The following is a 13,576-nucleotide window of genomic DNA, read 5'->3' on the forward strand; positions in this document are numbered from 1 at the left end:
GTCTTCAGAGAAAAGACACACACATACACACACACACACACAGTCTTTGGAGAAAAGACACACACACACTCTCCCACACACACACACACACACACTCTCACACTCACACACACACACACTCTTTGGGGCACGTGGTGCCTGAGCCAGGGCCACTGCTAGCCTATATGATAACTTTGGTGAAGTTGAAAAAGGCACCGACGTCCAGGCTCAGTGACTCACACCTGTAATCCCAGCACTTTGAGAGGCTGAGGAAGGTGAATCATGAGGTCAGGAGTTCAAGACCAGCCTGGCCAAGATGGTGAAACCCTGTCTGTACTAAAAATACAAAAATTAGCCAGGTGTGGTGGTGGGTGCCTGTAATCCCAGCTACTTGGGAGGCTGAGGCAGAGGATTGTTTGAACCGGGGAAGGCAGAGGTTGCAGTGAGCCAAGATTGCACTACTGCACTCCAGCCTGGGCAGCAGAGCAAGACTCCATTTCAAAAAAAAAAAAAAAAAAGAAAAAGGCAGCACCCTTTCCTCATGACACTACTTCTGTCTGTTGTGAAATAATGGAACCATACCGATGATGTGCCTGTGGGACACTTTACTGCCATCTGCTGTGAAGGTGTAGTAAATATTAAAATCTCTGATGTCTGTCATGTGAATGGTGCCCCTTTAATGTGGCACCCAGTCCTTTGGGTCTCTTACTTGGGGGGCTGGGCCTGGGGGCCACAGGGCTGGGGAAACGTGGCATCCGGAGCCCTGTGTCTTCTGCACCTGCCAAGTAAAGGAATCAGCCACCACCCACATCTCTGCTGCTGGGCATACTGCTGGCCTGGCCATGCCGAGCCCAGTCTGGGGGCTAGACAGGGCTTCCTGCTGCCCAGGCATCAGGGCTGAAGCTGGCTAGGCTTGCAGAGTAAGCCAGCTCTGGCAATGGAAAGGGAAGGAGCAGGGAGGGACAAGAGAGGGAGAGAGACAAAGAAGGAGGAGGGCGGTGGGGAGGAAGGGCTGGCTTGGTGTCTGCCCTGCAGCCAGGGGCCTTCATGTTCAGAGCTCAACTGCCTGGAGAGCTACACCCACCTGGGGAGTGCTGCCCCATCTGCCGGCTGGGGGACCTCCTGCCCTGCCTCTCCACCCCCTGGACCCCAAGGTTCCAGTACCTATTTGGGATCATGCCTTCCCTCAAGTGATGTCCACCCACCCCGCTCTCTGGTGACCCACCTGTCATCCTGCCAACCTTCCCAGGCTGTGAGTATGAGGGGCAACACTACGAGGAGGGGGCCACCTTCCCGTCCAGCTCCAACCATTGTCTGCAGTGCTCCTGCCTGGTGAGTCCGCCTGCCCCCTCTGCCCAGGTCCTGTTCCTCCCTGGACGCCTGCGCCCTGCCCTGGGCCCTGCCTGCCACTCACAGGCCTCCCAAGAGCTGGAGCCAGCGAGGCTCTCCCTCCATCCCTGCCCTGTGCCCCCTCCTCCGAGGATGCCCAACACCCACCCACCCTGCCCTCTGCGGGAGCCAGACCTGGAGGCCTCACAGCCACTGGTGCATTACAGAGGAGCCAGGTTCGCTGCGTGCCCCTGAAGTGCCCAGTCAGCCCCTGTCCAGAGCCAGCCCTGAGGCCTGGGCACTGCTGCCCAACCTGCCAAGGTGAGAGCCCCTGGCTCCTCCCTGGTGGAGCCACAGGTAGGCTGTCATGCCCTTTCTTGAATTCCAGAACCCAGATCCTGCTGGTCTCCAGTGGATGGGGTGTGTGGGGAAGCTGGAATGCCTGAGCTCAAATTCCATTGCCATGTAGTGCTTGTGTGACTCTAAGTTACTCTTTACCTCAGTTTCCCCATGTGTAAGGTACAGATAATGATATTCCATACCTCATAGTGCTGCTTAATAAATGTTTGCCTTCGGCCAGGTACGGTGGCTCACGCCTGTAATCCCAGCACTTTGGGAAGAGTTCGAGACCAGCCTGGCTAACATGGTGAAATCCCATTTCTACGAAAAATACAAAAAATTAGCTGGGTATGGTGGCAGGCATCTGTAATCCCAGCTACTCGGGAGGCTGAGGCAGGAGAATTGCTTGAACCCGGGAGGCGGGGGTTACAGTGAGACGAGATCGCGCCATTGCACTCCAGCCTGGCAACAAGAGTGGAACTCTGCCTCAAAAAATAAAAAAAATAAATGTTTGCTTTTTACTTTGTGCTCCCAATCATGAGACATGGGTCAGCCCTCAGGGTTGACCACTAGGCGTGACACTGAGTCATACACTAATGCAAAATCCTGTAACAGCAAGGGCAGGAATAGAAGCAGGCACCAGCTATTGTGTGAATTCAGAGGAAGGAAACCGAATCCAGCCTGGGCACAGGAGGGAAGGTATCCTGAAGGCAGCTGGTCCCGAGGCGGCCCTTAAGGATAAAGAGCAGTTAGCTTGGTGAACGGGTGATGAAGGCAGTGGGACTTCCAGGAAGAGGAGAGTGCCCCAGCACAGGCGTGGCCCTGACACTAGGGGTGGGGGTGTGATGCTGGCTGGGAAGGTGCAAGAGGTGATGAGGGGTGGGAGATAGATGGCCACGTGGGCGTGGCTACGCTCTGTCCACAGAAGACCAGAAAGGCTGGACTAAGGATCTAAGGACTTACCCTGCCCGGGGCACTGGAAGCCACCGGGGAATCTAGGCAGACATGTGACCCCATCTGGTCTTGGCTGAGGAGAGAGCCCTCGGAGGGCACATGAAAGAGGAAGGCGGGCAGGCTGAGGCTGGGGTCCAGGCCAGCTCCCAGCAGGCCTCCCTCTGCTCATCCCCCTCAACCCCAGGTTGCACAGAAGGTGGCTCTCACTGGGAACATGGCCAAGAGTGGACCACACCCGGGGACCCCTGCCGAATCTGCCGGTGCCTGGTGAGTCCCAAGGTTGCTCCTGGGCTGTCCCCATCCCTGCCCTCAGGCCCACTGTATTCATGCCTTTATTCCATGGAACGCTTTGCAGAGGCGTTGAGAGGGGACCCAGTGGAAAAGACCAAGGAGCTGTCTGCTGGGGGCTATGCGGGCGAGGGCTGGGTAGAGCTCATCTGTGTGCCCAGGTCTGAGCCCAAGAGATGCTCAGCCCGGGGTCAGTGAAAACTCAAGGAGCTCACGGGCGAGGCGTGGTGACTCACGCCTGTAATCCCAGAACTTTGGGAGGCCAAGGTGGGCGGATCACTTGAGGTCAGGAGTTCAAGACCAGCCTGACCAACATGGAGAAACCCCATCTCTATTAAAAATACAAAATTAGCAGGGCATGGTGGCACATGCCTGTAATCCCAACTACTTGGGAGGCTGAGGCAGGAGAATGGCTTGAACATGGGAAGTGGAGTCTGCAGTGAGCCAAGATAGTGCCATTGCACTCTGCCATTGCACTCCAGCCCGGGCACCAAGAGTGAAACTCCATCTCAAAAAAATAAAATAAAATAAAATAAAATAAAATAAAATAAAAGAGCTCACAGGCTGGAGGAGGAGACGGGGCAGGATATGGGAGGCGGCAAAAGCTCCAGGGCGGGAGAAGCACAGCTTGACTTGAGGTGTCTAGAACTGTGCTGTCCAATTCACAGCCATTACTACATGTGCTACCAAGCCCTTGAAATGTGGCCACTGAACCCTCGAAATGTGGCCGGGTCCAAAATGAGATGTGTCATAAGAATAAAATACATGCCGGATTTCAAAGACTTCCTAGGAAATAGAGGAATGTAAAATAGTAATCCATTACATGTTGATTACATATTGATATAACAGTTTGGATATATTGGGTCAAATGAAATATGTTGTTAAAACTTAATTTCATCTGTTTAACTTTTAAAAATTTGTTATGGCCGGGTGTGACGGCTCGCACCTGTAATCCCAGCACTTTGGGAGGCCGAGGTGAGTGGATCACCTGAGATCAGGAGTTTGAGACTAGCCTGGCCAACATGGTGAAACCCCATCTCTACTAAAAATACGAAAAATTAGCTGGGTATGGTGGCAGGCATCTGTAATCGCAGCTACTTGGGAGGCTGAGGCAGGAGAATCGTTTGAACCCAGGAAGTGGAGGTTGCGGTGAGCCGAGATTTTGCCATTGCACTCCAGCCTAGGTGACAACAGCAAAACTCCATCTCAAAAAAAAAAAAAAAATTGTGAGGCTGGGCATGGTAACTCATTCCTGTGATACCAGCACATTGGGAGGCCAAGGCAGGAGGATCACTTGAGGCCAGGAGTTTGAGACCAAACTGGGCAATACAGCAAGACCTTGTCTCAAAAAATTTTTTTAAAATTAAAATTTGCTAGAGCACTTAAAATGACAAAAGTGGCTGAGATTATATATCTACTGGGCAGCACAGATCTAGAGCATCTTCATGGGAGGGGCGGTGTTTACTTAGGCCTCAAAGGGTAAGTAGGGTTTGATCATGAAAGAAGAGGGAAAGGTATCCCAGGTATAAGGAATAGCCTGAGGGGTTAGGGACACGGAAGCTGTGATGGCCAGGTGGGCACCTGTTTTGGGAGCTTCCTGCTAAGGACTAGGGACTCCGTGTGAAGGCTACAGGGCACCCAGCCCCACTGCAATTGTTACAGGAAAGGGGACCTGATCCGTACCCCAGAAGAGGGTTCTTGGATCTCATGCAAGAAAGAATTCAGGGCAAGTCCACAGAGTAAGGTGAAAGCAACTTTAATAAGAAGGTAGAGGAATGAAAAAATGGCTGCTCCATAGACAGAGCAGCCCCAAGGGCTGCTGGCTGCCCCTGATTATGGTTATTTCTTGATGATATGCTAAACAAGGGGTGGATTATTCATGTCTCCCCCTTTTAGACCATATAGGGTAACTTCCTGATGTTGGCATGGCATTTGTAAACTGTGATGGCGCTGGTGGGAGTGTAGCAGTGAGGACCAGCAGAGGTCACTCTCACCACCTTGTTGTTTTGGTGGGTTTTGGCTGCAGCCTGTTTTATCAGCAAGGTCTTTATGATCTGTATCTTGTGCTGACCTCCTATCTCATCCTGTGACTTAGAATGCCTAACTCTCTGGGAATGCAGCCCAGGAGGTCTCAGCCTCATTTTATCCAGCCCCTATTCAAGATGGAGTTACTTTGGTTCAAACATCTCTGACACAACCATGTCCTCTCTTTCCCCACCCATGAGAAGTTATTGGCTGCTCAGACTCTGATGGGGCTGGAGGTGGTGAGCCCAGCGATGTGGATGTGAATTCTAGGCATGGGGTCTTTTTGGGCTAGGCCGTGGAGGAGTGGCAGCAGCCACCAGCACCAGCTTCAGAGGTAGACGCCACACCAGACCCCGTACTTCATTTTATCCTATAGTAAGCCTATGAGAACAGTACTATGACTGTCCATTGTTTTCAGACAAATAAACTAAGTCACAGAGAGCTGAACTGACATGCTAATTTACATATCTGTATGAGTTTCCTAGGCTGCTGCAACAAAGTGCCACTTACTGGGTGTCTTGAACAATAGAAATATATTCTCTCACCGTTCTGGAGGCCAGAAGTATGAGATCAAGGTGGGGGAGGGTTGGTTCCTTCTGGGGCTGTAAGGAGGAATCTGCTCCAGCCTCTGCCCTCGCTTCTGGTGGTTTGTTGGCGATCTTTGGCATTTCTTGGCTTCTGCAGCACCCAAACCTCTGTCTTCTTTCCGTGCCATTCTCCCTGTGTGTGTGTGTGTGTGTGTGTGTGTGTGTGTGTAAATTTTTCCTCTTTAGAAGGATACTACCTGGTGCAGTGGCTCATGCCTGTAATCCCAGCAATTTGGGATACCAAGGCAGGTGGATCACCTGAGGTCAGGAGTTCTAGACCAGACTGACCAACATGGTGAAACCCCATCTCTACTAAAAATAAACAAAAAGTTAGCCTGGTGTGGTGGTGGACACCTGTAATCCCAGTTACTCGGGAGGCTGAGGCAGGAGAATTGCTTGAACCCAGGAAGTGGAGGTTGCAGTGAGTTGAGATCATGCCACTGCACTCCAGCCTGGGCAGCAAGAGTGAAACACCATCTTAATCTGTAGCCTGCAACCTGCTTTATCAACAAGATCTTTTTTATCATCTCCAAATATATATATATATATACATACACACACACTAGTTCTATTGGATTAGGGCCACCCCGCTCCAGTATGACCTCACCTTAACTAACTATACCTGCAATGACCCTGCTTCCAAACACCGTCACATGCCGAGGTGCTGGGATTTGGGGGGTGAACACACAATTCAACCCGTAACAACATCAAATATATGGATAGCTGGGATTCTAATGCCATTTCTACCTCTCAGTTGAGTCCTGACGGCCCATTCCCGTGTTCACCTTCCCCGCTAGGAGGGTCACATCCAGTGCCGCCAGCGAGAATGTGCCAGCCTGTGCCCGTACCCAGCCCGGCCCCTCCCAGGCACTTGCTGTCCTGTGTGCAATGGTGAGCTGGTGGGTAGAGCAGGGACCTGAGCATGGGGACAACCTGGAGAAAGCTGACGGGTGGCCCTGCTCGGGAGCTGGGCCGTGAAGGCCAGGAGGGAGCGGGGAGTGGCCCTGGAGGAGCATCTAAAGCCCCTCTTCCCAACAGGCTGTTTCCTAAATGGGCGGGAGCACCGCAGCGGGGAGCCCGTGGGCTCGGGGGACCCCTGCTCACACTGCCGCTGTGCTGTGAGTGTGGCTGCCTGGCAGGGAGGGCCTGGCTCCCGGGCCTGCCTCGGGCGTGCTGACCGGGCCCTGTTGGCAGAACGGGAGCATCCAGTGTGAGCCTCTGCCCTGCCCACCGGTGCCCTGCAGACACCCAGGCAAGATCCCTGGGCAGTGCTGCCCCATCTGCGATGGTGAGTTGGGGTCAGAGTCACTGCAGGAGGGACAGGCCCTGGCCGCAGAGAGGCCCTAGGTATGGGGGGTTTGCTTCTCTTGGACTTAAGTCCTTATTCCCAAAGTGAGTCCTCACCACACCTTCTCATGGCAAACTGGCATTATGGTAGAGCCTGTGCTTCTGTGGCATAGCTGTAGGGGGCGGGGGCTGCTGGCCGGGACCTCTGGAGGACTCAGCTGGTCTGCTTTGTCAGAGTGGAGATTGGACGCCTCAGGGTGACGTGAGGCTTCCCCTCCACCCCCAGCCCTATACCCCCACGCTCCTGTCGTCCCATCCAGGCTGTGAGTACCAGGGACACCAGTATCGAAGCCAGGAGACCTTCAGACTCCAAGAGGGGGGCCTCTGTGTCCGCTGCTCCTGCCAGGTAGGCATCCCGCCGGTCATGCCCAGATCGGTCTCATTCCTTCAGGGTCTCTCACCTGCTTCCCTCCTAGGCCGGTGAAGTCTCCTGTGAGGAGCAGGAGTGCTCCGTCACCCCCTGTGCCCTGCCTGCCTCTGGCCGCCAACTCTGCCCAGGTGTGTGTGAGAGAGAGAGGAGCAGCTGCTACAGGCGCTGCAGGTGGATGGTGCTCCTTCCGCTGATGGGGTACTTGTTGCCAAGTCCACTAGCCATTCTACAGTGTCAGTGGGGATGTCGAAGCTGGGGTCCCTGTGGCCTGGGAAGGAAAGGAATGGGTAGGAGGTGTGAAGGCTGATGTGACAGCCCCTTACCATAGCCTGCGTGCTGGATGGAGAGGAGTTTGCGGAGGGAGTCCAGTGGGAGCCTGATGGTCAGCCCTGCACCTCCTGCATTTGTCAAGATGGGGTATCCAAGTGTGGGGCTGTGCTCTGCCCCCCAGTGCCCTGCCAGCACCCCACCCAGCCCCCTGGTGAGTGCTTGGGCCAATCTTGGCTTTCTTCCCCTGCATTTCCCAGCTCACCCTGACCAGCCTGTCCCACCCAGGTGCCTGCTGCCCCAGCTGTGACAGCTGCACCTACCATGGCCAAGTGTATGCCAATGGGCAGAATTTCACAGATGCAGACAGCCCTTGCCACGCCTGCCGCTGCCAGGTACCCGCCCAGCCTCACTGTAGCCCCACTGAGCCTCTCGTGGGCCCCATTGCTCTCACCCCTGCTCTCTCCCAGGATGGAACTGTGACATGCTCCTTGGTTGACTGCCCTCCCACAACCTGTGCCAGGCCCCAGAGTGGACCGGGTCAGTGTTGCCCCAGGTGCCCAGGTATGTATGCGCTCACTGTGCCTGAGAGGACCAGGGCCCCAGATGCTGCTGTCCCACAGCCCCATCGGCCCAACAGCTACCTTAGAAAGCCATGGCCTTCTGAATTGTTCCAGTCCTACAGAGCTTAGAACTCACTGGAACTCAAAGGGTGAGGGTGGGAGGGAGAGTAGAGATTTGTTCATTCCTGCCTGTACCTACACCACACTCCCCTCCCATGCTCCGTTTCCTTTTCCAGTAACTAGTGCCCCTGCTACCCTTGGGTCCCCACCCCTGTACCCCCCTAGGTACACCCATGTATCTACCTGCATAACACAGGTCATGAGCAGACACTTGAGCCTGCCATGTAGGAGGCTGGGTGCTGGGATGCATGGGACACGTCCCTGCCCCGTAGAGAGTCTGTGTGAGGGCATGTGTCACAAACACAGGTACACACGTGTGTAAGCACTCCTCCGCTTCCCCTCACAGACACACATCTGCCTACAGGTGGATGACCTCCAATGCGCATGCACACACACGCATTCGTGTGCTCAACTACACACATGCCAGCACACGTGCACATGGCCGCTTCTTCCACTTCCCTCTTCAGTCAGTTTCCAAGTGGGCACTTGGGCAGCGGCTCTGGACTCCAGGGCTGGAGGGGCTGTCAGGCTCTGCCCACGTTCCTGCTCCCACTGTCCACTGCCCAGACTGCATCCTGGAGGAAAAGGTGTTTGTGGACGGCGAGAGCTTCTCCCACCCCCGAGACCCCTGCCAGGAGTGCCGATGCCAGGAAGGCCATGCCCGCTGCCAGCCTCGCGCCTGCCCCAGAGCCCCCTGTGCCCACCCGCTGCCTGGGACCTGCTGCCAGAACGACTGCAGCGGTGAGGTGGGCGGGGCGGGGCGGCCCTCTGGGGTCGCGTGGTCCCCGGAAGGCTGCAAGCCCTGGGGGAGTCGCCCTCTCCCAGGCTATAGCTGCTCCCTCCCCCAGGCTGTGCCTTTGGCGGGAAAGAGTACCTCAGCGGAGCGGACTTCCCCCACCCCTCTGACCCCTGCCGTCAGTGTAGCTGTCTGGTGAGTCCGCACCTGGGTGGGAGGAGCCCAGGGGAGTGGGGGCGGGACTAGCGGAGGCCAGGAGAGGCCCGCCCAGGTGGGAGGGGATGAGAGTGGTCTCCTCCGCCTCCCCCCGCTAACCCACTGACCCGTGGTCGGTCCGCCGATCCGCAGAGTGGCCACGTGCAGTGCCTGGCCCGCCGCTGCGCGCCGCTGCCCTGTCCAGAGCCGGTCCTGCCGCCGGGAGAGTGCTGCCCGCAGTGCCCAGGTAGGGGCTGCACCCCTTGGCCGCTCTTCCCCGGGGGTGCCCCGGGAGGCCTGTTCCTGGGCCCCTTTGACGCGCGCTCTCACCACAGCCGCCCCCGCTCCCGCCGGCTGCCCAAGACCCGGCGCGGCCCCCGCCCGTCACCAGGAGCACTTCTCCCCGCCCGGCGATCCGTGCCGCCTCTGCCTCTGCCTCCACGGCTCCGTGTCCTGCCAGCGGCTGCCCTGTCCGCCCGCGCCCTGCGCGCACCCGCACCAGGGGCCCTGCTGTCCCTCCTGCGACGGTAACGCCCTTGCGGCCCCCCTCCCGGCCACCCGCTTCCTCCCGCCACCACCCACGCTACCGACCCGGAGCGCTCTGCCCAGTCCCCCTGCCCAGTCCTCCTGCCCAGGCCCGCTCCGCCCACGTCGGGGATCTCAATAGGAATGTAGTGTCGGGTCATCAAGGCCTGGGAGCCAGCCCGCACGGCCCCCAGCCCCCCCAACACCCATCCTCCACGTACCTCAGCCCCCACGGAGCCTACGGTCTCTCCGCCCGCAGAGTCCCCCAGCTCCCCATGGACCCCAGCCTCCCACGGCACCCAGGCTCCACGGTCCCCACGACACTCGTCCTCCACGCCTACCAACCCCAAGACCACCAAGTCCCCACGGTCCCCCAGCCCCCACGGCCGGCGACACCTGACTTTCTCCCCAGGCTGCCTGTACCAGGGGAAGGAGTTTGCCAGCGGGGAGCGCTTCCCATCGCCCACTGCCGCCTGCCATCTCTGCCTTTGTTGGGAGGGCAGTGTGAGCTGTGAGCCCAAGGCGTGTGCCCCTGCACTGTGTCCCTTCCCCACCAGAGGCGGCTGCTGCCCTGACTGTGATGGTGAGGGTCAAGGGATAGGGGACTGCGGGGGTGGGGTGGGAGGACCAGAGAGCTGAGTGAGCCTAATCTTCACTGCCCTAGGATCTCAAATATTTATTACAGTAAGAAAAAGCCCTGAGGCCTAAAGCCCTTGCTAGCACCTGTGACCCCAACAATTTGGGAGGCTGAGGCAGAAGGATTGCTTGAGCCCAGGAGTTCAAGACCAGCCTGGACAACATAGAGAGATCTTGTCTGTACACAAAAATTTTAAAATTAGCTGGTCATGGTGGCTCTCGTAGTTCCAGTTACTGGGGAGACTGAGGTGGGAGGATCCCCCAGGAGTTTGAGGCTTTAGTGAGCCACGTTTTCCCCTGGACTCCAGGCTGGTGACAGAGTGAGACCTTGTCAAAAAGAAAGAAAGAAGAAAGAAAGAGAGAGAGAGAGAATGAGAGAGAAAGAAAGAGAGAGAGAGAAAAAAAAAAAAAAACGGGGCGCGGGTGCTCATGCCTGTAATCCCAGCACTTTGGGAGGCTGAGGTGGGCAGATCACCTGAGGTCGGGAGTTTGAGACCAGCCTAACCAACATGGAGAAACCCCGTTTCTGCTAAAAATACAAAATTAGCTGGGCATGGTGGCACATGCCTGTTATCCCAGCTACTTGGGCTGAGGCAGGAGAATCACTGGGACCTGGGAGGCAGAGGCTGCAGTAAGCCGGGGCAACAAGAGTGAAACTCCATCTCAAAAAAAAAAAAAAAAAAAAAAAGGAAAAAGAAAAGAAAAGAAAAAGAAAAAAGCCTGAGGCTAAAGCCTGGATTTTCTCCTGACTCTGTTGCTATTTGTCCTGTGGTCTTGGGCAAGTTACATAACCTCTCTGGGCCTAAATTTGGCTGTTGTAAAAAGTTACGAGAGCCAGACCAGGTCCCCAGCCTTCCCTGGCTTCCCTCACTCTTGTGCCATCTTGGCGATTTTTGCCACTTGCCCTCTACCAGCTGTAATTTTATTTATTTGCCTTCAAATTAACTCACATTAATTGAAATTGATTTAGAAAGGAGTTTTATATCATACTATACGTAAATGGAAAATTAGATTTGCCAGGATCAGATTACCATAAAAATGAATACAATTAAAATTATAATGTTGTTAAATCCTTGTCAGATACTTTTGCCTGCCAAGGCTTAGAGCCTGAAATTCATCCTCTTTTTATTTTTATTTTTATTTTGAACTAAGTGGCTTTTTCATTAGAGAAAGCCAGAATTACAAAGGACTAAAGAGTTGGCATTGAGGCCCTTCTTCTTGCCAAAGGTGGGCACCTTGACAAAGCGCTGGTTGGACTGCATCAGCCACTTGTCTTCTTCCTCCTCTTCTTCCTCCTCTTCTTCTTCTTCTTCTCCCTCTTCCTTCTTCCTTCTCCTGTGTGGCCACCTTAGGAGTCTGACCTCTCACTTTCCCAGCACGGGCCAGGGAACCATGGACTTTACCTCTAAGCATGCGGCCTGCTACTTCCAAGGAGGCCACGGTCTCCACCCAGCACTGTCCCAGGGTGGCTTCATCCTCCAGGGGCATGCCTGCCAGGAGCATGACTTGATCTTCTGGGGCAGTGCCCTCCAGTGAGGCCACATGAGCTTTGATCTGGGCGACCATCTCCTGGCCGGTCACCTCTAGTCACCCTCTCTTTTTTAAAAAGGGAAGTGAGCCAATGCCAGAGGTGCCAAGGGCGGGCTGCCACCACCCTGGGACCCCACCCCCTCCTGTATTCATCAGAGGGCTTGGAAGAGTGTGGGAAAGGCCCTACCTTGAGTCTGCACCATCTGAGTCAGCTGGGGCTACTCCTGGCTCTCCTGGTTGAGAAACTGGTGCCTCTGGCAATGATCTGCTGAGTGTTTAACCCCAGGGCAGCAGATTCTTTACTGGTGTTTTTCTACAGGTTAAACAGGAAGATTTATTGCCGGTTAGAGGGGAGAAAGTTTGCCCTTTGGCTAGTTCAAACACCCTCCCTCACAACTGCTTTGACCTCTGGGCTTGGACTGTGACTCCGCCCCCCATGCTAGATCTTTGAGATCTTGGATGCCCCCCAGGCCCACGCTCAGAGCCTACAACTGCTGCCCTCTCATCCGTTTCTGTCCCTCCCCTCGGCCTCTCTGTCTCGTCTCCCAAAGGCTGTGAGTACCTGGGGGAGTACTACCTGAGTAATCAGGAGTTCCCGGATCCCCGAGAACCCTGCCACCGGTGTACCTGCCTTGGAGGCTTCGTGACGTGCGGCCGCCTGCCCTGTGAGCCTCTGGGTTGCAGCCACCCGCTCATCCCATCTGGGCACTGCTGCCCAACCTGCCAGGGTAGGGCCACACCTGCCCTTCCATTCCCCCTGCTGGGGCTCCCCGGGGACAAGCCTCCCACATCAGCCCTCCCTTGAGACAGACACATGCAGGCACTCTCGCCCAGGCTTCCCCAGGTGCCTCTCACCCACCCTGCTCTCCTCCCAGCCCTCCCACTGCCTGCCGACCCCACCCCACCGTACTATTCTCTCACTCTCTGATTCCCTCACCCACGATAGACGTCCCAGGCAGGGCTGTGTGTGTGTGTGTGTGGAGGGGGCTGTATGTGTGTGTGTGGCTGTGTGTGTCTGTATGTGTGTATGCATGAGTGTGTGGCTCATGCTGTGTGTGTGTGTGGCTGTGTGTGGGTCTGTGTGTATGTGTGTGTGTGGCTGTGTGTGTACGTATGTATCTGTGTTTGGCTGTGTGTGTGTGTGTACCTGTGTGTGTTATTCTGTGTGTGTTTGGCTGTATCTGTGTGTGACTGTGTGTACGTGTGAGTGTGTGTTGCTCTATGTGCATGGCCATATGTGTATGTGCATATGTGTGTGTCTGTGTATGTGTATGTGTGTGTGGGGCTGTATGTGTGTGTCTGTATGTGTGTGTGGCTGTATATATGTGTCTGTGTGTGTGGCCATGTGTGTATGTGTGTGTGTAGCAGTGTGTGTGTGTTGCTCTATGTGTATGTGTGTGTGTCCCTATGTGTGCGTGTGTGTATGGCTGTGTGTGTGTGTGTGTCTGTATTTGTGTCTGTGTATGAGGGTATGTGTGGAGGGGTGTGTATGTGGTGTCTGCGTGTGGGTGTATGTGCACTTCTGTGTATGTGGGTTTGTGGGTGTGTGAGTATGTGGATGTGTGTATGTGTGTGTTTGTGGGAATGTGGGTGTGTGTAGGTGTGTTTTTGTGTAGCTGTGTGTGGGTACGTGTGTGTCTGTCTATGTATGTCTGTGGTATGTGTATGTGGGGGGTGTCTGTGTGTGTGTATGTGTGTGTGTGTATGTGGTGTGTGTGGCTGTGTGTGGGGGAGGGCTGTGTGTGTGTGTGACAGTGGAGGTTCTGTTGATGGCCCCTCTTCTGTT

At 55.4% G+C, this 13,576-nt stretch overlaps 1 protein-coding gene across 1 annotated transcript; it reads left to right on the forward strand.

Moving 5' to 3' along the window:
* Positions 1-1,173: 1,173 nt before the first annotated feature.
* Positions 1,174-12,719, forward strand: LOC116546910 (kielin/chordin-like protein; the record flags this gene model as incomplete). Its single annotated transcript, XM_032273023.1, has 17 exons — positions 1,174-1,311; positions 1,536-1,629; positions 2,786-2,868; positions 6,299-6,392; positions 6,540-6,619; positions 6,696-6,789; positions 7,109-7,194; positions 7,265-7,346; positions 7,547-7,699; positions 7,774-7,880; positions 7,956-8,049; positions 8,736-8,909; positions 9,017-9,099; positions 9,253-9,346; positions 9,435-9,626; positions 10,037-10,207; positions 12,342-12,719. Coding segments are annotated over 17 exons (2,073 nt in total), but the record flags the coding sequence as incomplete, so codon positions are not given.
* Positions 12,720-13,576: the final 857 nt, after the last annotated feature.

This window comes from Sapajus apella, unplaced genomic scaffold (genome assembly GCF_009761245.1).
Source record: "Sapajus apella isolate SASKATOON/1434 unplaced genomic scaffold, GSC_monkey_1.0 scaffold1656, whole genome shotgun sequence".
NCBI lineage: Eukaryota > Metazoa > Chordata > Mammalia > Primates > Cebidae > Sapajus > Sapajus apella.